At 44.6% G+C, this 23910-nt stretch overlaps 1 protein-coding gene across 2 annotated transcripts; it reads right to left on the bottom strand.

The window, feature by feature from the left end:
- Positions 1-934: 934 nt before the first annotated feature.
- Positions 935-22184, bottom strand: pias1b (protein inhibitor of activated STAT, 1b). Of its 2 annotated transcripts, XM_055155762.1 has the most exons (15): positions 22157-22184; positions 19392-19809; positions 17225-17309; positions 17055-17102; positions 15809-15899; positions 15587-15721; positions 15386-15491; positions 14912-14985; positions 13060-13220; positions 5485-5618; positions 5238-5403; positions 3863-3999; positions 2772-2809; positions 1620-1950; positions 935-1156 (listed from the first exon to the last, which is right to left on the bottom strand). In XM_055155762.1, exons 1-14 carry the CDS (start codon positions 22178-22180, stop codon positions 1645-1647), a joined length of 1923 nt encoding a protein of 640 aa, XP_055011737.1. In that variant the 5' UTR covers positions 22181-22184; the 3' UTR covers positions 935-1156; positions 1620-1644. The 2 variants fall into 2 exon arrangements, with proteins under 2 accessions (XP_055011737.1, XP_020781137.1); XM_020925478.2 differs by having other exon boundaries at positions 937-1950.
- Positions 22185-23910: the final 1726 nt, after the last annotated feature.

The following is a 23910-nucleotide window of genomic DNA, read 5'->3' as shown; positions in this document are numbered from 1 at the left end:
CACACACACACACACACACACACATACACACACACACACACACACACTATACACACACACACACACACACACACACACACACACACACACACACTATACACACACACACACACACACACACACACACACACACACACACACACACACACACACACACACTATACACACACACTACACACACACACACACACACACACACACACACACACACACACACACACACACACACACACACACACACACACACACACACACACACACACACACACACACACACACACACACACACACACACAAACACACACACATCTGAGCCCGACTCCGGAGCCCGAGTGTGAACAAACGGAGCGTGGCACAGATCAGAGAATCTTTAAATATTAATTATATAATTACAAAAGAAAATCACATACATTGACAGAAATGCATTTTCACAAATCAAACATATGCTCAAAATATATAGTAAATAAATAAATCTGATAAGCACAACTCAATAATGCAGGTGGTGTTCAGACGGAGGTGGAGTTCAAAATGTCCGCGCACTTCCAGGCAGCTGGAAAAATACTGAGAAAAGTTTAGAGAAAAGATGAGTTTGAATCCGGAGCCCCCGGAGCCTGGGCCCCGGAGCCCCGGAGCCCCTCAGAGCCCCTCAGAGCCCGGAGCCCGAGGCCCACGGACACACATGCAACGCCCAACACTGTCAACAACTGGAGTCAATGTAAATAGATCAGAAGCACCTTCATCTGTGTCTGCAGAACTACAGCGCCCCCGCTGTTCGCGGAGCCGCGGCGCACCCCCGCTGTGCGCGGAGCCGCGGCGCCCCCCGCTGTCGCGGAGCCGCGGCGCCCCCCGCTGTTCGCGGAGCCGCGGCGCCCCCCGTGTTCGCGGCGCCCCCCGCTGTGCGTGGAGCCGCGGCGCACCCCCGCTGTTCGCGGAGCCGCGGCGCCCCCCGCTGTGCGCGGAGCCGCGGCGCCCCCCGCTGTGCGCGGAGCCGCTGCGCCTCCCGCTGTTCGCGGAGCCGCTGCGCCCCCCCGCTGTTCACGGAGCGTCAGAGTCTGAACACGTGACACTGACGAAGGGCCCTGAAGCCAAATGCTGTCATGAAAAGATTTCATTCTTCTCCTTTAAGCCACACTTGAAAATCAAAGTGAAGAATCGTCTGCAGAGGAGAACATGTCTAAGGCAGAGGGAATGCATCAAACAGCATCTACCCAATAACTTGAATCATAAATATGTGAACAATAATTTAACAAATGGACAGTCTACAGTAACATGAGGAGTTGAATCAGTCACAAATGATAATAATATTATTAAGCGTGGTCTGGTTGCATCCGCCTCTTCACATTCTACATGTAATGTTATACAACGTGTGCAGATTATAACATTATACTAACATAATGCCGCTGACATGAAATATTGAAACAAAACGGTAAAAACTGAGTAGAAAAGGTAGAATAATTATAGGGCCACATGGGGAGGTGTGAAAAAGTCTTCAGTGTCCACAGAAAAATAACTGAAGGAAGTCATCGGCCGAGCGTCTAAGTTATATACACGATAAGTCCCATTGAAAATAGATTTCTCTCTGTACATAGCGCTGTATTCTCTCCTCTCTATTTACACACCTCCACAGTTCATCAGTCCCCTGTCCTAGTCCAGAGAGATCACGTCCGACATGGATCCGTAAATGGCGGCGACAGCGGCTGCGGCCTCCACGGACGAGCGGGACAGTCCCGTCACGTCCCGCTCTTTGTCCCTCAGGCTGCCGGAGGACGACACCAGGCTGGAGCTGCTGCCGCTGTTACTGCTGCCCGTCACCCCCAGAGAACTGCCCCCGGAGCCCTGCTCGCGCATCACCTGAGCCGAGCTGTAAGGCAGGAACCGACTGAGCAGCAGCTCGTGCTCCTCCGAGGAGGAGGCGGACGCAGCAGCGGCCGCCATCACCATGTTATAATGCTGCACGAGAAACAAAACTATTATTATTATTATTATTATTATTCTATTACACTAGAGGGATCTTAGACATGTTGTAAAGCTGCAGGACACAGAGTCACACAGACTTTAGGAACTGTTAAAGGTTTTAATATTATACTAAAGAAATCAAATCCATGTTCTAATGTTGTTCCCTCCTCACAGTCAGCGCTGGATGTTTGAGTAACTCTTTATTATTAAGACAGTTTTATATTTCTGAGTTCATTTGTCGCTCTCTGCCGATGTCGCCTCGTTTCCGTCATTTTTGATTTATGGATCTGTGTCGAGGTCTGTGCGTCGCCAAGTAATTCACCTCCACAAAACCAGGAGGCAACGATTTAAAACTGGAGTTCGTGTTACAAAATTTAGGGTGAAATTGAAGAACAGGAAATGTGTGTAGAGTCGATGTAGAGGCGACCAATCACAGACCTGTTTGTCTGCGACGCTTCAACGCGGAGTTAGAAAATTTGAGAGGTGCATATCGGTCGACACAGACGCTCTGTGGACAGGACTCACGACCATGCAGACGATTTGACGCACGACCAAAAACTGGGCTGTCTACATCTCCAAAACTCCAAACGCTCTGTTCCACTTTGTGATGTCACTTAGTGGTGGCTCTTTTTACCTTTAGTTCAATCAAGATGGGAAATTCCAGGACTGAAATAATGATTCTAGTGAAGGTGTGTGGAGTTTAAAAACACAGTGGAGCACTTCCTGTATCACCACATGATGACATCACAAGGTGGAACAGAGTGAAGTCTGTGTGTGATGACAGAACAGTCTGAACAGACCGGGGCTGGACGTACCTGATTGTCGCCTTGAAGGAACGAGAAGAAATTTAATTCTGGAAGAAAAGAAAAAAAAACAAAACACATATTATTATATTTTCCACAGTGAAAACGTTAAAGTGTCGTCTGTGTGTCTGGTTTCTGTCTCTGTTTTATTATTATTACTTTTATTACTTTTGTTACTGTTTCTACTCAGTCTGCATCATCTTCAAGTGACTCTGAACTCTGGAGCTCCTAAAACCCTGAGCTGAACCTGGACCAAGACTGAGGCGGGTTTAAACATGAAGTTAAACATGAGTTTAAATAAAAGTGTGATCAGTGAAACATCAGTGAGGAGCTGTGTTTATTCATTTATATAAAGGGTCTATGGGACGTACAGAGGAAATGAGCCTCGGCCGTAAACGTTGTAGTATGTTACACGTCTAATGCAGAGTCTTGTTCAAATTAAAAGTCAAATGAAACTGTCCACATAAAAAAGTCAGTAGTTATCCATAAAAGTCGTCCTTAAAGATCCATTCAACTCCCTAACACTAACTCCGCCCAATATCAGCCGACCCACAGCCTCTGCACTCGGATCACAGTGTTTCCCTTTTCTCCAGATACGACGGGACACGCCGGTGTTGGCGGTGCCAGGTGGGGGCGGGGCTGAAGGGGTCACGTCACGTTCCGCCCGTAAATGCCAGTGTCTGCACTCGTCACGTAAAAACCTGCACCTGACTCACTGGCGCCGTTTGTCCAACACGAAAACTCAAGTGTCCTGTTGATCCTGAAGACGCCGACACAGACACGACTCTGACCCCAAAGTCACATTTTTAACAAATCTGCACCAAAATGACAAAATAAATCCAGACACAGAGACACATTTCAATCAGGAGAAAAAGTGGTTTTGTGTTTCGAGGCTCTTCAACAGCAGCGTCCTGCAGAGTCTGGACACTTGTACTGCTGCGCTCTGTGACTCTGGAGCCTGAGGGCCTCACCGCGCCTGAGGGGACACTCACGGGGCCCCGGGACACTCACGGGCCCTTGGGGGACACTCACGGGCCCTTGGGGGACACTCACGGGCCCTTGGGGGACACTCACGGGCCCTTGGGGGACACTGGGACACTCACCGGGCAGGTCAGTGGCGGTGTGGTAGTAGTGGCGGTAGTCCTGGATGAGGGGAGGGGGTGGGGGGATGTAGCTGCTCTCCACGGGGGGCATGCTGGGGGCCCGGGTCACAGGAGAACTCTGGTGCAGGTTCAAAACTCTACAGAGAAAAACACACCATCAAAAACACAGACACAAACACTCATCCTCTGAGGATTTATTTTAGGGGCGGGACACGATTAAAAATGAATCTAATTAACGACAGGCTTTGTAATTAATTAATCTCAGTTAATTACAAAACAACAGTTGCCCCAAAAGCAAAATTTATTTTATGTAAATGAATTTTAGTGAACGACTTCATCAAATAAAACACACAGACACTTTCAGACTCAAGCTCCTCACGTCTGGAAAAAACTCTTGAAAAAATAAATTACATTTCATTTCAAAATAGTCGACACAGGCTCAGGGTTCCAACTCTGTTTTACTAACAAAATGTCAAAACTTTTCCATGACTAAAGTGAATTTTCCATGACTTTCCAGCACCTACATGTGTAGAACTGATCAGAGTTTGGGATTATAGTTCTGGAACATTCTAAATCCTGTCAGTGCGTTTACTGTCGTCTCTTTAAACATGTTCAGAAATAATCACAACAGACTCGAGAACTGAACAAAACACTGGAGCGAAGGGAAAGAGACTAAAATTCCAGGAGTTTTCCAGGCCTGGAAAATTACATTTTCAATTTCAATGACTTTTCCAGGATTTCCATGACCGTGGGAACCCTGCAAAGGTAAAGTCCCAGTCCAAAACTGAAGAGACTAAAGTTCAAGAGTCATTTTAGTTTGAGTTGTTCCTCCTGAGCGTCGAGTTTCTGAGTCGTTTTTATATTTAAATGTTGTCGTGGGTTTGACGAGCGTCTGTCGTATGAAACTCGTCTCTGTACAGTTTGTAAGAAACGACGCCTTTGTCAAAACTTTCATCAGATTGTTTTTTTTTTTAGAAATGTCCCGTCCAGCAGAACCAGAGACTTTCCCGCTTCTCTGTTGTTGTGTCGATGGAACTGTCGGACCACGAGCCGGTGCAATGACCAACGTTCTGTGTTTGGTAAACTGTGTTCATATTTTTAATGAATTGTTTTCTTTGTAATTAATTAATCCTAATTAACCCAATAATGACTCACCCCTAATTGATCCATGTGGTTTATTTAAAGGTGTTATTTTATTTTCTGTTCAGTTTTAAAGTGGTTTCCTGGTCACACTCAGACCTGGGGCTGTGTTTTTGTTTCATTCACATGTTTAACACAAACCTGCACATTTAACCCCAGTTCTTCTCTCAAACTGAGAACAGGACCAGAGCACATGAATCTTTACTTCTCAAAGGGATTATTGGAGCAGACGTACCCTTTGTTGACGGGCGGAGACACGGGGGACAGAGAGGGACAGGGTCTCTTCAGAGGAGGCTCGTCCTCTTCTTCTGACGAACTGTCCAGGGTCAGATCGATCACGTCCACTTTCTTTTTGCTGTCGTGTGACCTCTTCTGCTCGTGGGCTTCTGTCCGAGACAAATCTGAGCAGAAGAACACGGAGTCAGGATAAAGTGCCCTCAGAAACACACAGAGCCTTCACAGAGGTCGTTCACTCCTCCTACCTGTGGTCACGCCGTTGTACCCGGCTGATACTTCCTGCACCTCCTTCTTAGACCTCATGGGACACCAGCTCCCGTCCTCCTTAAACTGGATCTCATCACAGTCGGAGCAGCTGCTCAAGATCTCCATGAACAGACTGAAAAACAACAATTACACAAGTGTAATCTGGGGACGTTTATGAGCTTAATATAAAACATAACAGGACTATAACAGGACTAAACAGGTCTAAACCAGGACTAAAACAGGTCTAAACCAGGACTAAACCAGGACTAAACCAGGACTAAACCAGGACTAAACCAGGTCTAAACCAGGTCTAAACCAGGTCTAAACCAGGACTAAACCAGGACTAAACCAGGTCTAAACCAGGTCTAAAACCAGGACTAAACCAGGTCTAAACCAGGACTAAACCAGGTCTAAACCAGGACTAAACCAGGTCTAAACCAGGACTAAACCAGGACTAAACCAGGTCTAAACCAGGTCTAAACCAGGACTAAACCAGGACTATAAACAGGTCTAAACCAGGACTAAACCAGGTCTAAACCAGGACTAAAACCAGGTCTAAACCAGGACTATAAACCAGGTCTAAACCAGGTCTAAACCAGGACTAAACCAGGACTAAACCAGGTCTAAACCAGGACTAAACCAGGACTAAACCAGGTCTAAACCAGGACTAAACCAGGACTAAACCAGGTCTAAACCAGGACTAAACCAGGTCTAAACCAGGACTAAACCAGGTCTAAAACCAGGACTAAACCAGGACTAAACCAGGTCTAAACCAGGACTAAACCAGGACAGGTATAAACAGGTCTAAACAGGACTAACCAGGTCTAAACCAGGTCTAAAACCAGGACTAAACCAGGACTTAAACCAGGTCTAAACCAGGACTAAACCAGGTCTAAACCAGGACTAAACCAGGTCAGGACTAAACCAGGACTCTAAACCAGGTCTAAACTAAACCAGGACTAAACCAGGACTAAACCAGGACTAAACCAGGTCTAACCAGGACTCTAAACCAGGTCTAAACCAGGACTAAACCAGGTCTAAAAACCAGGACTAAACCAGGACTAAACCAGGTCTAAACCAGGACTCTAAACCAGGACAGGTCTAAACCAGGTCTAAACCAGGACTAAACCAGGACTAAACCAGGTCTAAACCAGGTCTAAACCAGGACTAAACCAGGACTAAACCAGGACTAAACCAGGTCTAAACCAGGTCTAAACCAGGAGGACTAAACCAGGTCTAAACCAGGACTAAACCAGGACTAAACCAGGACTACTAACCAGGACTAAACCAGGACTATAACCAGGTCTAAACCAGGACTTAAACCAGGACTAAAACCAGGTCTAAACCAGGACTAAACCAGGTCTAAACCAGGACTAAACCAGGACTAAAACAGGACTAAACAGGTCTAAACCAGGACTAAACCAGGTCTAAACCAGGTCTAAACCAGGACTAAACCAGGTCTAAACCAGGACTAAACAGGTCTAAAACCAGGACTAAACCAGGTCTAAACCAGGACTAAACCAGGACTAAACCAGGACTAAACCAGGACTAAACCAGGTCTAAACCAGGTCTAAACCAGGACTATAAACAGGTCTAAACCAGGACTAAACCAGGTCTAAACCAGGACTAAACCAGGTCTAAACCAGGACTAAACCAGGTCTAAACCAGGACTAAACCAGGACTAAACCAGGACTAAACCAGGTCTAAACCAGGACTAAACCAGGTCTAAACCAGGACTAAAACCAGGACTAAAACAGGACTAAACCAGGACTAAACCAGGACTAAACCAGGTCTAAACCAGGACTAAACCAGGTCTAAACCAGGACTAAACCAGGACTAAACCAGGTCTAAACCAGGACTAAACAGGTCTAAACCAGGACTAAACCAGGACTAAACCAGGACTAAACCAGGACTAAACCAGGACTAAACCAGGTCTAAACCAGGACTAAACCAGGTCTAAACCAGGACTAAACCAGGACTAAACCAGGTCTAAAACCAGGACTAAACCAGGTCTAAACCAGGACTAAACCAGGACTAAACCAGGTCTAAACCAGGACTAAACCAGGTCTAAACCAGGTCTAAACCAGGACTAAACCAGGACTAAACCAGGTCTAAACCAGGTCTAAACCAGGACTAAACCAGGTCTAAACCAGGACTAAACCAGGGACTAAACCAGGACTAAACCAGGACTAAACCAGGACTAAACCAGGACTAAACCAGGTCTAAACCAGGACTAAACAGGTAAACCAGGACTAAACCAGGACTAAACCAGGTCTAAACCAGGTCTAAACCAGGTCTAAACCAGGTCTAAACCAGGACTAAACCAGGACTAAACCAGGACTAAACCAGGTCTAAACCAGGACTAAACCAGGTCTAAACCAGGACTAAACCAGGACTATAAACAGGACTAAACCAGGACTAAACCAGGACTAAACCAGGACTAAACCAGGACTAAACCAGGTCTAAACCAGGACTAAACCAGGTCTAAACCAGGACTAAACCAGACTAAACCAGGACTAAACCAGGACTAAACCAGGACTAAACCAGGTCTAAACCAGGTCTAAACCAGGACTAAACCAGGACTAAACCAGGACTAAACCAGGACTAAACCAGGACTAAACCAGGACTAAAACCAGGTCTAAACCAGGTCTAAACCAGGACTAAACCAGGACTAAACCAGGACTAAACCAGGACTAAACCAGGACTAAACCAGGACTAAACCAGGTCTAAACCAGGTCTAAACCAGGACTAAACCAGGTCTAAACCAGGACTAAACCAGGTCTAAACCAGGACTAAACCAGGACTAAACCAGGACTAAACCAGGGACTAAACCAGGACTAAACCAGGAGGTCTAAACCAGGACTAAACCAGGTCTAAACCAGGTCTAAACCAGGGACTAAACCAGGTCTAAACCAGGACTAAACCAGGACTAAACCAGGACTAAACCAGGACTCTAAACCAGGTCTAAACCAGGTCTAAACCAGGTCTAAACCAGGTCTAAACCAGGACTAAACCAGGTCTAAACCAGGTCTAAAACCAGGTCTAAACCAGGACTAAACCAGGTCTAAACAGGTCTAAACCAGGACTAAACCAGGTCTAAACCAGGTCTAAACCAGGTCTAAACCAGGACTAAACCAGGACTAAACCAGGTCTAAACCAGGTCTAAACCAGGACTAAACCAGGACTAAACCAGGACTAAACCAGGTCTAAACCAGGACTAAACCAGGTCTAAACCAGGACTAAACCAGGACTAAAACCAGGTAAACCAGGTCTAAACCAGGTCTAAACCAGGACTAAACCAGGTCTAAACCAGGTCTAAACCAGGACTAAACCAGGTCTAAACCAGGACTAAACCAGGACTAAACCAGGTCTAAACCAGGACTAAACCAGGTCTAAACCAGGGACTAAACCAGGTCTAAACCAGGTCTAAACCAGGACTAAACCAGGTCTAAACCAGGTCTAAACCAGGTCTAAACCAGGACTAAACCAGGACTAAAACCAGGTCTAAACCAGGACTAAAACCAGGACTAAACCAGGTCTAAACCAGGACTAAACCAGGATCTAAACCAGGTCTAAACCAGGTCTAAACCAGGTCTAAACCAGGACTAAACCAGGTCTAAACCAGGACTAAACCAGGTCTAAACCAGGACTAAACCAGGTCTAAACCAGGACTAAACCAGGACTAAACCAGGACTAAACCAGGACTAAACCAGGACTCTAAACCAGATCTAAACCAGGTCTAAACCAGGTCTAAACCAGGACTAAACCAGGAGGTCTAAACCAGGACTAAACCAGGTCTAAACCAGGATCTAAACCAGGACTAAACCAGGTCTAAACCAGGACTAAACCAGGTCTAAACCAGGACTAAACCAGGATCTAAACCAGGACTAAACCAGGACTAAACCAGGTCTAAACCAGGACTAAACCAGGTCTAAACCAGGACTAAACCAGGACTAAACCAGGTCTAAACCAGGACTAAACCAGGTCTAAACCAGGTCTAAACCAGGACTAAACCAGGTCTAAACCAGGTCTAAACCAGGACTAAAACCAGGACTAAACCAGGACTAAACCAGGACTAAACCAGGACTAAACCAGGACTAAACCAGGTCTAAACCAGGTCTAAACCAGGTCTAAACCAGGACTAAACCAGGACTAAACCAGGTCTAAACCAGGTCTAAACCAGGACTAAACCAGGTCTAAACCAGGACTAAACCAGGTCTAAACCAGGTCTAAACCAGGTCTAAACCAGATCTAAACCAGGTCTAAACCAGGTCTAAACCAGGACTAAACCAGGACTAAACCAGGTCTGTAACAGGTCTGTAACAGGACTATGGCAGGTCTAATCTAGGGCTGAACCAGGTCTACAGTTTGGTAGATTTTGGTAGGACTTTGGTAGAAGTTTTTTATTCATTTCCCTAAAACAGTTAAGCTCATTATATTCATGAATTTGCTAAAAAAAAAAAAAAAAAAAAAGGTTTTAATGGATCAAATTTTATTTCCTGGTTAAAAAAACTTTGACTTTGTTGATGATTAGAATATGTTTAAAATAGTGGACGAAATAAGTTTGTGTAAATTGTGTTGAAATTTTGGACAGAAATTTCCCAGTCTGACGTCACCTATGTAAGTAAGTCTTTATTTATATTGTGCTTTCACAGACATTTTCTGTCCCCAAAGACGCTGTACACAGCATTATTCAGCATTATTCATGCAGCATTCATTCATACAGTATTATTCATTCACTCTACACCTGGTGATGGTAAACTACTACTGTAGCCACAGCTGCCCTGGGGCACACTGACAGAGGCGCGGCTGCATGTGATGTCATTTGTGAAATTTTATATATTTTTCATCTTTTCTTCACAAATTGCTTGCTTTATAAATAAAATAATATGATATTATAATATATATAAAACCACATGGCTAATTTGCATAAACAAATCAAAGAAAAACCCTCCTCTTGTGTCGCTGATGCAGTTGAACTTCTGTGGGACTAAAGGACACGACTCAGTGGATTATATGTGTTTTTTCTGTGACAGAGGGGTGTTCTGCTCATGGTGAGTCTGTTCTGTGTGTCACCATGTTTTCAAAGATCGTACGTGTGCAGGTTTAGTGCAGATCTTTATGTTGCAGTAACCGGGATACTGCGTAAACATGCACCACGACCAAACCGGGACACAGATGTGCTGTAAACAAACTCACTGAGAGGAACAGAGTCTCCAAGGAGGAGCCAGAGCCCAAACGTGGGACTGAGGCCGAGACTCCAGTGTTTGTGTCAGACGCAGCTTCATATCTACGCCCAGAAACCTACACTCGGTTTGTCGATTAGAAATGAACGTAATCAACAAAATTCTTAATGATCAATTATCGATTAGTCAACTAATAAAGCCCATCCCTAGTTCGTACGTGTGTTTTGTGACTCTTACCCGTCTATAATCAGGTGTTTCTTTGTGTTTTGTGGCTCTTACCCGTCTATAATCAGGTGTTTGTGTGTTTGTGGCTCTTACCCGTCTATAATCAGGTGTTTGTTTGTTTTGTGGCTCTTACCCGTCTATAATCAGTGTTTGTGTGTTTTGTGGCTCTTACCCGTCTAAATCAGGTGTTTTGTTTTGTGGCTCTTACCCGTCTATAATCAGGTGTTTGTGTGTTTTGACTCTTACCCGTCTATAATCAGGTTGTTTTGTTGTTTTGTGACTCTTACCCGTCTATAATCAGGTGTTTGTTGTGTTTTGTGGCTCTTACCCGTCTATAATCAGGTGTTTGTGTGTTTTGTGGCTCTTACCCGTCTATAATCAGGTGTTTGTTGTGTTTTGTGGCTCTTACCCGTCTATAATCAGGTGTTTGTTTGTTTTGTGGCTCTTACCCGTCTATAATCAGGTGTTTGTGTGTTTTGTGGCTCTTACCCGTCTATAATCAGGTGTTTGTTTGTTTTGTGGCTCTTACCCGTCTATAATCAGGTGTTTGTTTGTTTTGTGGCTCTTACCCGTCTATAATCAGGTGTTTGTTTGTTTGTGGCTCTTACCCGTCTATAATCAGGTGTTTGTTGTGTTTTGTGACTCTTACCCGTCTATAATCAGGTGTTTGTTGTTGTTTTGTGGCTCTTACCCGTCTATAATCAGGTGTTTTTGTGTGTTTTGTGGCTCTTACCCGTCTATAATCAGGTGTTTGTTTGTTTGTTTTGTGGCTCTTACCCGTCTATAATCAGGTGTTTGTGTGTTTTGTGGCTCTTACCCGTCTATAATCAGGTGTTTGTTTGTTTTGTGGCTCTTACCCGTCTATAATCAGGTGTTTGTTTGTTTGTTTTGTGGCTCTTACCCGTCTATAATCAGGTGTTTGTTTGTTTTGTGACTCTTACCCGTCTATAATCAGGTGTTTGTGTTGTTGTGGCTCTTACCCGTCTATAATCAGGTGTTTGTTGTGTTTTGTGGCTCTTACCCGTCTATAATCAGGTGTTTGTTTGTGTTTTGTGGCTCTTACCCGTCTATAATCAGGTGTTTGTTTGTTTTGTGGCTCTTACCCGTCTATAATCAGGTGTTTGTGTGTTTTGTGGCTCTTACCCGTCTATAATCAGGTGTTTGTTTGTTTGTTTTGTGGCTCTTACCCGTCTATAATCAGGTGTTTGTTTGTGGCTCTTACCCGTCTATAATCAGGTGTTTTGTGTGTTTTGTGGCTCTTACCCGTCTATAATCAGGTGTTTGTGTTTGTTTTGTGGCTCTTACCCGTCTATAATCAGGTGTTTGTTTGTTTTTGTGGCTCTTTACCCGTCTATAATCAGGTGTTGTTTGTGTTTTGTGGCTCTTACCCGTCTATAATCAGGTGTTTTGTTTGTGTTTTGTGACTCTTACCCGTCTATAATCAGGTGTTTGTGTGTTTTGTGACTCTTACCCGTCTATAATCAGGTGTTGTTGTTTGTTTTGTGGCTCTTACCCGTCTATAATCAGGTGTTTGTTTGTTTTGTGGCTCTTACCCGTCTATAATCAGGTGTTTGTGTGTTTTGTGACTCTTACCCGTCTATAATCAGGTGTTTGTGTGTTTTGTGACTCTTACCCGTCTATAATCAGGTGTTTGTTTGTGTTTTGTGGCTCTTACCCGTCTATAATCAGGTGTTTGTGTGTTTTGTGGCTCTTACCCGTCTATAATCAGGTGTTTGTTTGTTTTGTGACTCTTACCCGTCTATAATCAGGTGTTTGTGTGTTTTGTGGCTCTCTTACCCGTCTATAATCAGGTGTTTGTGTGTTTTGTGGCTCTTACCCGTCTATAATCAGGTGTTTGTTTGTTTTTGTGGCTCTTACCCGTCTATAATCAGGTGTTTGTTTGTGTTTTGTGGCTCTTACCCGTCTATAATCAGGTGTTTGTGTGTTTTGTGGCTCTTACCCGTCTATAATCAGGTGTTTCTTTGTGTTTTGTGGCTCTTACCCGTCTATAATCAGGTGTTTGTGTGTTTTGTGGCTCTTACCCGTCTATAATCAGGTGTTTGTTGTGTTTTGTGGCTCTTACCCGTCTATAATCAGGTGTTTGTGTGTTTTGTGGCTCTTACCCGTCTATAATCAGGTGTTTGTGTGTTTTGTGGCTCTTACCCGTCTATAATCAGGTGTTCGTACGGGGCTTTCTTGTCGCACACAGGACAGACCCAGGTGGGCTTCTTCTCGTTCATCTGGATGTAGAGCGTGGCGTCGAAACACTGCAGGTGGGAGCAGGTGACCGAGCGGCACGGGATGGTCAGACGCATCTTCCCCAACTGAAAAACAACAACAACAGATTATTCAGTACACAACACACACACACACACACACTCACCCACACACACACACCACACACACACACACACACACACACACACACACACACACACACACACACACACACGACTAAAGACAAGACGCACACGAGAATCAGCCTGAGCTACGGCAGAACTCGTGCCAAAGAGGGGCTTTTTACCTTCTTTGGGGTTTTGAAGAGGGGGTACAGTGATCCCTCGCTATATCGCGCTTCACCTATCGCGGCCTCGCTGCTTCGCGGAATTTTTTACAGTGCTTTATTTTTTACAGTGAATCCTGTTTGGCTTAGGGGCGTTACTGTTGTCTAGAAGTGAAAAAGGTTTATATTGGTTTTTCATTACACCCATGCCAACAGTTTTCGTTTCTGTACATTCTGCCAAATTCAGCGCGCGGCACAAGAATGGGACCCTTTGATGTGTCGTTCATTGCAGTTCTCAAATATAATTGAAGGTGGGATGTCCGTTTATAAAAATCTTCTTGCTCAGAAAAAGAAAAGAGTGCCAACAACTACCCATAACGATGTTCTTCTCTCGGAGAAAGACCCCTGCGCAGCCTTCAGTAGAAAAAGACGCTACAGCGCAACGGAGTCAGGACGAAGAGGCGCAGCTGGAGGGACTGTGAAATACGCGAGTGACAATGTTTCCTACCTTGTATTCATTACTATTTAAAAATATTGTTTTACAACACCGTTCTTTAAACTATTATAGTTATTTGTAAGAAAACGTTAATATTTCTATTTCTTTAACACATGTTGGGCCTGAAAAGAGGTTTTATTTTTTGTTTCATTCTGCAGTTCAGTATTGCATTGTAAAATCACAGTAAAAAATAAAGCTGACTACTTCGCGGATTTCACCTATTGCGGGTTATTTTTGGAACGTATCCCCCGCGATAAACGAGGGTTCACTGTATGTGACTCTCTGGGGTATTAAAGAGGGGGTATGTGACTCTCTGGGGTATTAAAGAGGGGGTATGTGACTCTCTGGGGTATTAAAGAGGGGGTATGTGACTCTCTGGGGTATTAAAGAGGGGGTATGTGACTCTCTGGGGTATTAACTGCAACACGTCACAAATCTATGTTCTATCTTGTTTTAAAAATGTTTATTCGCTCAAAACAACAGATTCACAGATTTTATAAGTTTCACTTTTGTTTTTATCTCTCCTCCCTTTGCTCCCTGTGCTGAGGCCCTCCCCCTTCAGAGCACTATCCCACACACTCGTCGTGCGTCGCACTAATGAAACTCCTGCACAAACATCAGGTTTGTGCAGTCACTGTGTTCAGTTTTGTGTAATGTTTTTATGGAGAACTGTGGTGTGGGAGCATGTGGGCGGAGCCTCGTACAGACTCGTACTGTGGGAGCATGTGGGCGGAGCCTCGTACAGACTCGTACTGCTGTTAACTGTAAGGAGGGTTTGAATAGAAGAGATTGTTAGATGACTCAAACATGGATGACTCTAAAACCTCTTCAGACAGGTTTGTGATGACGAACAACTTGAGAACCTGAGAGGAAACTAAAAATGATTTTGCACAGAACCTCGTCTTTAAAAACTACAGAACGTTTTTGGGAACAAAGAAAAACCAAGATTCTATAAACAAACATCTGTGACTATCCACATAATCTCTGTGTAAAAAAGTATAAAATCTTTTATTTACAGGACAGAGCAGTGACACGCGCAGACTGGTGGTGGCGATCTCGCTCTCCGGATCCGCCGTCAGTTTCTCTTTTACTTTGGGAGAGAAAAAAACAGCAGGTGAAAATGTGTAGGAGCAGTATTTAAGTTCACTTCAGAAACGCTTGGCCAAACTGTAAGATTTAAACACTTAAATCTATCAGAAAATGACTTAAAGTAGTGAAATGATGTGTCCATGCAGCAAGATCTTAAAATAAACGACCTCTAGACGAGAATGAAACATCTCAGAATGAAGTACATAGATTATAAATGTGAAAACAACATGAATAACCTGATATAAGTTTTTAAATCTTGGCCAGATCAGAGACATTTGCAGTGTACAGTTACATTTACATTTGCTCCTGTAACGTTGTGGACATGAATAATTAAAGTGGAAGTGCCCTGAAATAGAACGGGCGCCTGTGTAATTGCACAATAAACAGTTTAAGAGCCTCACTCAGAGCTCTGGAGTGGTCCGGGTTCCTGATCCCTCTGGCTCGTAGCCTCTGCAGCAGAACGGCAGACGACTGCTGCCTCACCAGGTACACGGCCATCGAGAAACTCTGCTCCAAACACACAAACACACACACAAAAACACACACACAGTTTAGTCAAACGCATTAAAACAAACACACGCGTCTGTGCAGTGACGTCTCACCCTCCCGATCTCCGACGTCCACGACACCACGATGGTGTTGGGGACGGTCGTGGACAGACGCACCAGAGACGTGATGTTTATGGGGCGACTGGGTCTTTTTGGTTCAACACCGTTTTTGGTTGGAGGAAGGTATCCCTGAAAAACACCAGGATGATTAAAGCGTGACCCGGAGAAACAGAGACGGGCCTGAGGACGTGACTGAGGACGTGACTCTTCACTCACCGGGAGGTTACAGGGTTTTCCGTTCACTTTGACACAGAGGTTGGGAGGAAAGTGATCCTCCTGTGGACAGCTCGTTTCTGATAAACAAAACCTGAACACAAGAGGCACAAGGTCAAATGTAAAAGGCAAAAAGGAAAAATAAAATGTAGCAGAATTAAACTATGCAGCAGCAGAATGACTGTGGGAGTCACTTTCTTATGTGGACGTCCGTCTGTGCTCACACTAAGAACCTGTGTACACTGCTCAAAATTCAAACTCTTTTCAAAACTTTTCCATGACTTTTTCATGAGCTAAAGTGAATTTTCCATGACTTTACAGCACCTACATGAGCTGTAAAGTCTAAAAAAACCCTAAAAGTGATCAGACTTTTAGGTCTAAATCTGAAATGTGAACTGTTTCCACTCACCTTATGCTTTGGGATTATAGTTTTTGAACATTTTAAATCCTGTCAGTGCATTTATTGTCGTCTCTTTTAAACAAAAGACTCAGACGTTCACAAATAATCAGACTCATGAGAACTAAACTTGATTGAATTTACAAAATTCCATGACTTTTCCAGGATTTCCATGACTGTGGGAACTGTGATCATTTGTTCTTCTGAATTTCAATTAAGAACAAAAATCAATCAAATGTGAAAACAGTTTATTTCATTTTTCTGTATTAGTCAAACAAAAAATCGATCTATTTCCAATATTTAATTTAAAGTTTATTTAAAATTACACCAATCAAAAAACAGTCTCGTGTTTATTTTAATGTTGACTTTTGATTCTCTGTTTTATTTGAAGTTTTTCTGCTGAAGGACGAACCTGAAAAATCGTTGCAGTTTTGTGACAAACATGTTTCTTCTTTTATAGCGACGCTTTCACTCTAAATGAAAGAGGAAGCAGCGATAAACTTCAGTCGACTTCTTACAACTATGATAAAAATAGTTTTTATTACAGATCTATGTTCACACTGAATTCACAGGCGACGCTGAGCAACAGAACTTCAAATAAACCAGAGAGAATAAAATATCAACATTAAAACAGGCACCGAGATTGGGGTTTGAATAGTGTAATTTGAAACAAACTTTGAATTGGAAATTGAGGTTGAAAACTTTTTTTTTGTTTGACATTAAAACAAAAAAATGAAATAAACTGTTTTCCCACTTTACTGTTTTTGTTCTTAATTGAAATTCAAAAGAGTGAATGTTACACAGACCACACCTCTCCAGATGTTTGAATAAAAGTTTGTGCGCTGAACCCACCGTAACTGCACCTGGACCGCGAAGTCACACTTGGTCCCCGATATGTCCCTGAGGAAACAAACACGAGGAGAGGACAGGTGAGGACAGGTGAGGACAGGTGAGGACAGGTCAGAACAGAACAGTCCATCCCAGAGCGTCACACGTGGCTCTGGTGTCTGAGTGGGACTCACATGGAGCTGCTGATCTGCTGGACCTGCTGCGGCGTCAGCGCAAACGCGTAACAGGCCTCCTGGAAGCGCTGACTGCTGTCCGACACTGAAGACGCCGACGGGGACGAACAACCGAGGAACAAAACAGAGTCAGTGTCACGACAGGCAAAAGGCACAAATGTGAGCAACAGCAGAGGTCAGAGGTCAAACTACACATACAAGTGTCTCTATGAACATCTCCAAGTAAAACTCACACATGAACTGAATCTGCAGCTCTTTTCATTTTTCAGTTAATTAGAATAAACCAACGGCTCGTTTCAACCTGAGACGGCAAAGACACAGCAGAGTTTTTCTAGTACAACTTTTAAATCGAACATAACAAAGACACGTCAAACTTACAGGGACATAAAGAGAAAACAAACCCAAGAACTAAAGCTGTGACCTGAGTGTCTGACCCCTGCACACACTGAGCTGCTCCAATACGGACAAAATCATGATCACAATTATTTTGGTCAATACTGAAATCAAGATTATTATAACGATTATTTTTAGTTACTGTATTTTTAGGACTGTAAGGCACAATATCAATGTGGAATTCTCTCGTCTATTTTCATACATAAATTGTTTAGTGACCGTCGGTGTTGATGTATTGTCTTGAAAAAGGAAAAGGGGGCAGATAACTTTTCATTTTCATTCATTTCTTGTGTGTCTGATCTTGTGACACTGTCGATGTCTTTTTATGCTTTATGAATGAATGAAAGAAATAAATAGTAAATAATAGCAATAAATTGCACCGGATTATAAATCACATTAAGTGAGAGTTGAGTCTGATCCTTGGCCACGGCGTCCTCGATCCATCGGTAGATCGTGGTGTAACTCGCTCGGCGTCTCTGTCCCAGTGAACGTGAATGTGTGTGGATCATTTAAGTTTGTTTTTTTATTTCCTAGGAGGACGACTCAAATCTACACTGAGTAATAATGTGTTTAATGCAGATTGGACACATTTGTTTACATTTTACTGAAACTAAACTTAAAACCACATGGATCATTTACATGAACTATAAACGCTGAAACATTCCTCCGAGGCTCCTGACTGCGGCGCCGTAACGCTTCGACAGTCCATCATGTGGTGAGGCTTCGTAGTTTACCAAAGTCGTACTAAAACATTCTGACAGATTTTTGAGTGTCGTGTGCCACAGAAAATCAGTCTGAGGTCAGTAAAAAACAGAATTAATACATAAGGCACCGGATTATAAGGAGCACTGTTGAGTTCTGAGAAAATTAAAGGATTTTAAATGTGCCTCATAGTCCGAAAAATACGGTACAATAAATTAGGCGTGTGCAAAAGTATCTATATATCATACCGTTTAATGTGATGATTCAGTCTGGATATCGTGAGCTGCTGTATCGATAAATCACCAAGAGGATTTTTGGTATATTTTACAAAAAATGTTTTGTTTTGTTGTTTGATCAGAGGAAGGAAACTCGTTCATGCGACACATTTGACATTTTCACTGTTTTGAGGATTAAAATGTTTGTGTTTCATATGAACTTTGCACAAAAAGTGGTAACAAAGACTTTTAGTGTCACAGACGAGTCTGAGTTTGACAAGTCTGGTCTAAATCAGACCAGACATGTCAAACTCAGGCCCGGGGGTCAAATTTGGCCCACAATATCATATATTTGGCCCGCGAGATCATATCAAGTATGTATTAGAGCTGGCCCTGCTGGCTTAACATTTTTGTTATTATTTTATGAACCTTAGAGCCGTTTTGTGACGTATAAAACATAAAATAAATAAAATTAACTTTGAACATGAAATAAAGCAGAAAAACATAAATGTGTCCAAAATAAACTCTATGTTCAGTTCTTCTACAATCTACAAAAATAAATATACTTATTTCTATATAAAATATCCCAAAATAAACTTTGTTAAGCTTTAAATCGTTTCAACTGGATGATATGAGTTTGGAAATCCTCTGAAACACAAATCAAAATGATGATTAAAATGTAATTAACTGCAGAGCCTCAGCACTCGACACTGTTTATGTTTTCTACTTCAGAGCGGTTAAATCATCACATTTATAGAAACCTGAGGACAAGAATCTTTGTGAGTTCCATATTTCCACCCAGATCTGTGACACTGGCCCAGAGTCCGGGGGTGTAAAGACTGTTTCTGAGGACGTACCGAGGCTGGTGGGTTTGATGAGCTCGTCCAGCAGGTCGTAGAACGGGAGCCTCTGGAGTTTGACGTCGGGGTGGACGGGGTGCAGGGCAGAAGGCAGGTGCGGCAGGCTCAGCTCGTGTTTGGGTCCGAGCAAAGACACGGGGAGCAGAGGAGACGCAGAGCCCAGCTGCGCCAGGCCGGCGGTCAGGCTGGCGGCGGAGTGAACCCCCGGCAGCGAAAGGTCCACGGGCGACACCATCTTTGTGGGAAACCTGCGTCTGTACAGCTCCTTGATCTTCATCTGGACGGCCGGACTGCAGCCGGCTTTGAGCAGGTGAAGCGCTTTGGTCAAAAGTTCATGTTTGCGTCCGTGTTTGTTTCGTCCGGCGTAGCCCAACAGCACCTGCAGCTCCGACACTCGCAGGCTCATCACCATTTGCTGACGGGGCAGAGAAAACACGTTTAGACAAAACACAAACTAAACATGTTTAACATCGTTACTTTGGACAATTCAGAGATCACAGGTTTTTCTCTGTGCGTTACCCTGAGTGGACACTGTCAGATACTTTCAGACGTTTCACTCAGCCCCAAAACAAACTGTACAACCAAATCTCAGGGTTTAAGGCCACATTTCACAGAGCACACAACACAGTGTGTTGAGAAAAGAATATTTCCCTCCGTTTTCCAAAATATCATCGTGCAGCATCGTTTTCAAAAAAGTTTTTCGTTTACATCGAGCTGCATAAATCAGTCAGAACTACAGAGTCTCTGGATCAGATTTTATTTATTTCATTACAGCTTTAAGTTTTACTCACAAACACATTTAAAATGGAGCATTAGTGAGCGGCTCGCCTCTCCACAGATCTGATACAGCCTCATGTGTCTCTGGTCTGTGTGTGTAAATGAAACACATGAAAAGTGTTTCAGCAGAAGAAATGTGACTGATGCTCTTCATCATCATCATCATCATCAGTGTAAAAGTGAAACTCTGGTCGCACTTTTGGCGTCGGCTCCTAAACTCTGTTTATTTCACTTCACACACAAACATCAAACCCACAAACTTGACTCCAGCCCAAGTTTTTACAAAGATTTGTTTCAGAGGAGAATTCACCGTTTGTGTTTAAAAGACGAGAACAAACGTTTAAATTTTTTAAAAATACACGTTTATGTGAAACAGGGTTTAAAAGTTCTCAGCTTCATGTTGTCACACGAACGACTCCAACAGAGAAAAACTCACGAGGCAACTGGACTCAAACAGGTTTGATATTATTGACCTACGACTGTCGATCAGGAGCTGCTCGTGAAGGATTCATCTGTTTTCATTTCATTACTCCATGTTTACGAAACAAAGCACGACACACGATTAAGACAAAACCCGATCCCAAAAACAGTCACACTAGTGAAAATCCTTATCAAAGAAGGCTAAAAATCTGACAGTGTCACCGACTTTAAACACACTTAATCCTCTAATCCGAGACTTCAGGACACTTCAACATTCTCCAACCTTCAACTTTATTTACAAATATTATCAAGAATCACAACATGATGAAAAAGAAGCAGCTGTGGAATCAAACGAGACGATTCTTTAAACGAGACGATTCTTTAAACGAGACGATTCTTTAAACGAGACGATACTTTAAAGTCAAACAAAGACTTTAACAAGATCAGACTGACATCAGCAGTTTAACAAAAATACTGAATAAAACAACAAAACACACACACCACACGACTCGGTGTCAGTGACTCGAGTTCAGGTCAAACTTTCACAGGTTTAACTCTCACGTCGGTGTTGAGTTCACAGATTTATCACAAACATCTTTCATTTTTCTGTCGCTGTCACAGAAACTCGTGTTTTCAGCCGGAGCCCGAGTGACGCGCCTCAGTCTGAGATAAAACACAGAACTGTCACCGCAGAACCCAACACAACCCCGCAGAACCCAACACAACCCCGCAGAACCCAACACAACCCCCAACAACCCGCAGAACCAACACACAACCCGCACAACACAACCCCCAACACAACCCCGCGCACCCCGCAGAACCCAAACACAACCCGCAGAACCAACACCCGCAGAACCCAACACAACCCCGCAGAACCCAACACAACCCCGCAGAACCCAACACAACCCCGCAGAACCCTTTACAGCCCCACAGAGCCACCCAGAGCCCCGGGGACAGCCTCCGGAGCACCGCACAGCCCCGCACAGACACTCAGAACCCCACAGATCCCCGCACACAGTCTCCGAAGCTCTGTAGAGCCCCGCGGAGCCCCGCACAGCCCCGGGGACGGACTCAGAGCCCCGCAGATCCCCACATAGCCCCGCAGAAACACTCAGAACCCCGCAGACAGTCTCCGGAGCCCTGTGGAGCCCCGGAGATCCCCGCACAGCCCCGGGGACAGTCTCCGGAGCCCCGCAGAGCCCCGCAGCCCCGCAGATCCCCGCAGAGCCCCGCAGCCCCGTATAGCCCCGCACAGCCCCGGGGACAGTCTCCGGAGCCCCGCAGATCCCCGCACAGCCCCGCAGAGCCCCGCACAGCCCCGTATAGCCCCGCACAGCCCCGGGGACAGTCTCCGGAGCGTCCGCAACAATAACAAAGCTAAAGCTAACAGGCTAACCGCGGCTAACACTTTGGCTCTGCTTTATTTTGTGTAAATGTCGGAGGAAATGGAGCCATCGTCTATTTTTATGACTCCTTAATGTTCAAAGCCAAAGACCAAACGGAGTGAAAGTCCCGGCGCGGGCCTCAGGACGCACATTTTGATGCTAAAGTCGCTCTCGCTTTACCTTCAGTTCCGCACTCTCCGCCATCTTGTTACATGGATGCGCATGCGCAAAGGCATTCTCAAGGGACGCCCTGCAGTTCCCCGAAAGTCCAGCAGAGGCCGCCACCTGCACGTGCAAAACACCGTGAAACAACCGGAGAGAGAACGGGTCAAAACCGGGTCAGAACCGGGACAAAACCAGGACTGAACTGGGACACCGGGGCAAAACCAGAATAAAACCAGGTCAAAACCAAAACAGAACTAGGACAGGACTAGGACAGGACCAGCACTAAACCAGGACAAAACCAGGACAGAACCAGAGCAGAACCAGAGCAGAACCAGAACAGAACCAGAGCAGAACCAGAGCAGAACCAGAGGCCTTTTCCTGATGCTCTGTGTGACAGATAAAGTCCAACCCTATAACATTTATAAAATCAGCTGATTATGTACATATATATATATATATATATATATATATATATATATATATATATATATATATATATATATGTATATATATATATATATAGAAACTCAGAAACGGGGCCACCATCAGTCACCTCCTCTACATGGACGACATCAAGCTGTACGCTAAGAGTGAGCGAGACATCGACTCACTGATCCACACCACAAGGATCTACAGTACAGACATTGGGATGTCATTCGGGCTTGAGAAATGTAGCAGGATGGTGACAAAGAGAGGGAAGGTCGTCCACACAGAGGGGGTGTCACTCCCAGAGGGAACAACAGCAGACGTTGAGGACAGTTACAAGTACCTTGGTATCCCACAAGCAAGTGGCTCCTCGAAGAGGCAACAAGGAAAGCGGCTACGGCCAAATACCTGCAAAGAGTGAGGCAAGTCCTTAGAAGCAGCTCAATGGCAAGAACAAGGTGCAGGCAATCAACAGCTACGCCCTGCCAGTGATCAGATCCTGCAGGGATTGTAAGCTGGCCAAAGGAGGAGATACAGACCACAGATGTTAAGACACGAAAGCTCCTGACCTGCATGGAGGGTTCCATCCCAAATCCAGCACCCTGAGACTGTACGCAGGCCGGAAGGAAGGGGGCCGAGGACTAGTGAGTGTGGGAACCACTGTCCAGGATGAAACATCCAAGCTCCTTGAGTACATCAAGGACAAGGCCCCAGCAGATGAGGAGCTCAGAGAATGTCTCAGACAGTGGGGTCCAGAGGAAGAGGTGCTGGAGGGACCATCATGGCAGGACAAACCCCCTACATGGGGCGTACCACTGGAACATAACTGAAGTGGCTGATATCAAGAAATCCTACCAATGGCTTGAGAGGGCTGGTCTGAAGGACACACAGAGGCACTGATCCTGGCTGCTCAGGAGCAGGACCTGGGCACTCGAGCAATAGAGGCCCAGATCTACCACACCAGACAAGACCCACGGTGTCGACTGTGCAAAGAGGCTCCTGAGACAGTCCAGCACAGAACTGCAGGGTGTAAGATGCTGCAGGGAAACAAACATGGAGCCACATAACCAAGTGGTGGACATAGTGTACAGAAACATCTGTGCAGAGTACGGGCTGGAGACCCCAGGATCAAGGTGGGAAACACCTCCAAAGGTTGTGGAGAATGACCGAGCCAAGATCCTGTGGGACTTCCAGATACAGACTGACAGAATGGTGATGGCGAACCAACCAGACATAGTGGTGGTGGATAAGAAACAGAGCAGAGCCGTGGTGGTTGACATCGCAATACCAAGCGATGGTAATATCAGGAAAAAAGGAACACGAGAAGCTAGAGAAATACCAGG

This window comes from Boleophthalmus pectinirostris, unplaced genomic scaffold (assembly GCF_026225935.1).
Source record: "Boleophthalmus pectinirostris isolate CB_2022bp ecotype Guang Dong unplaced genomic scaffold, ASM2622593v1 HiC_scaffold_2, whole genome shotgun sequence".
NCBI lineage: Eukaryota > Metazoa > Chordata > Actinopteri > Gobiiformes > Gobiidae > Boleophthalmus > Boleophthalmus pectinirostris.
This window is presented reverse-complemented; position numbering and strand designations above follow the sequence as displayed.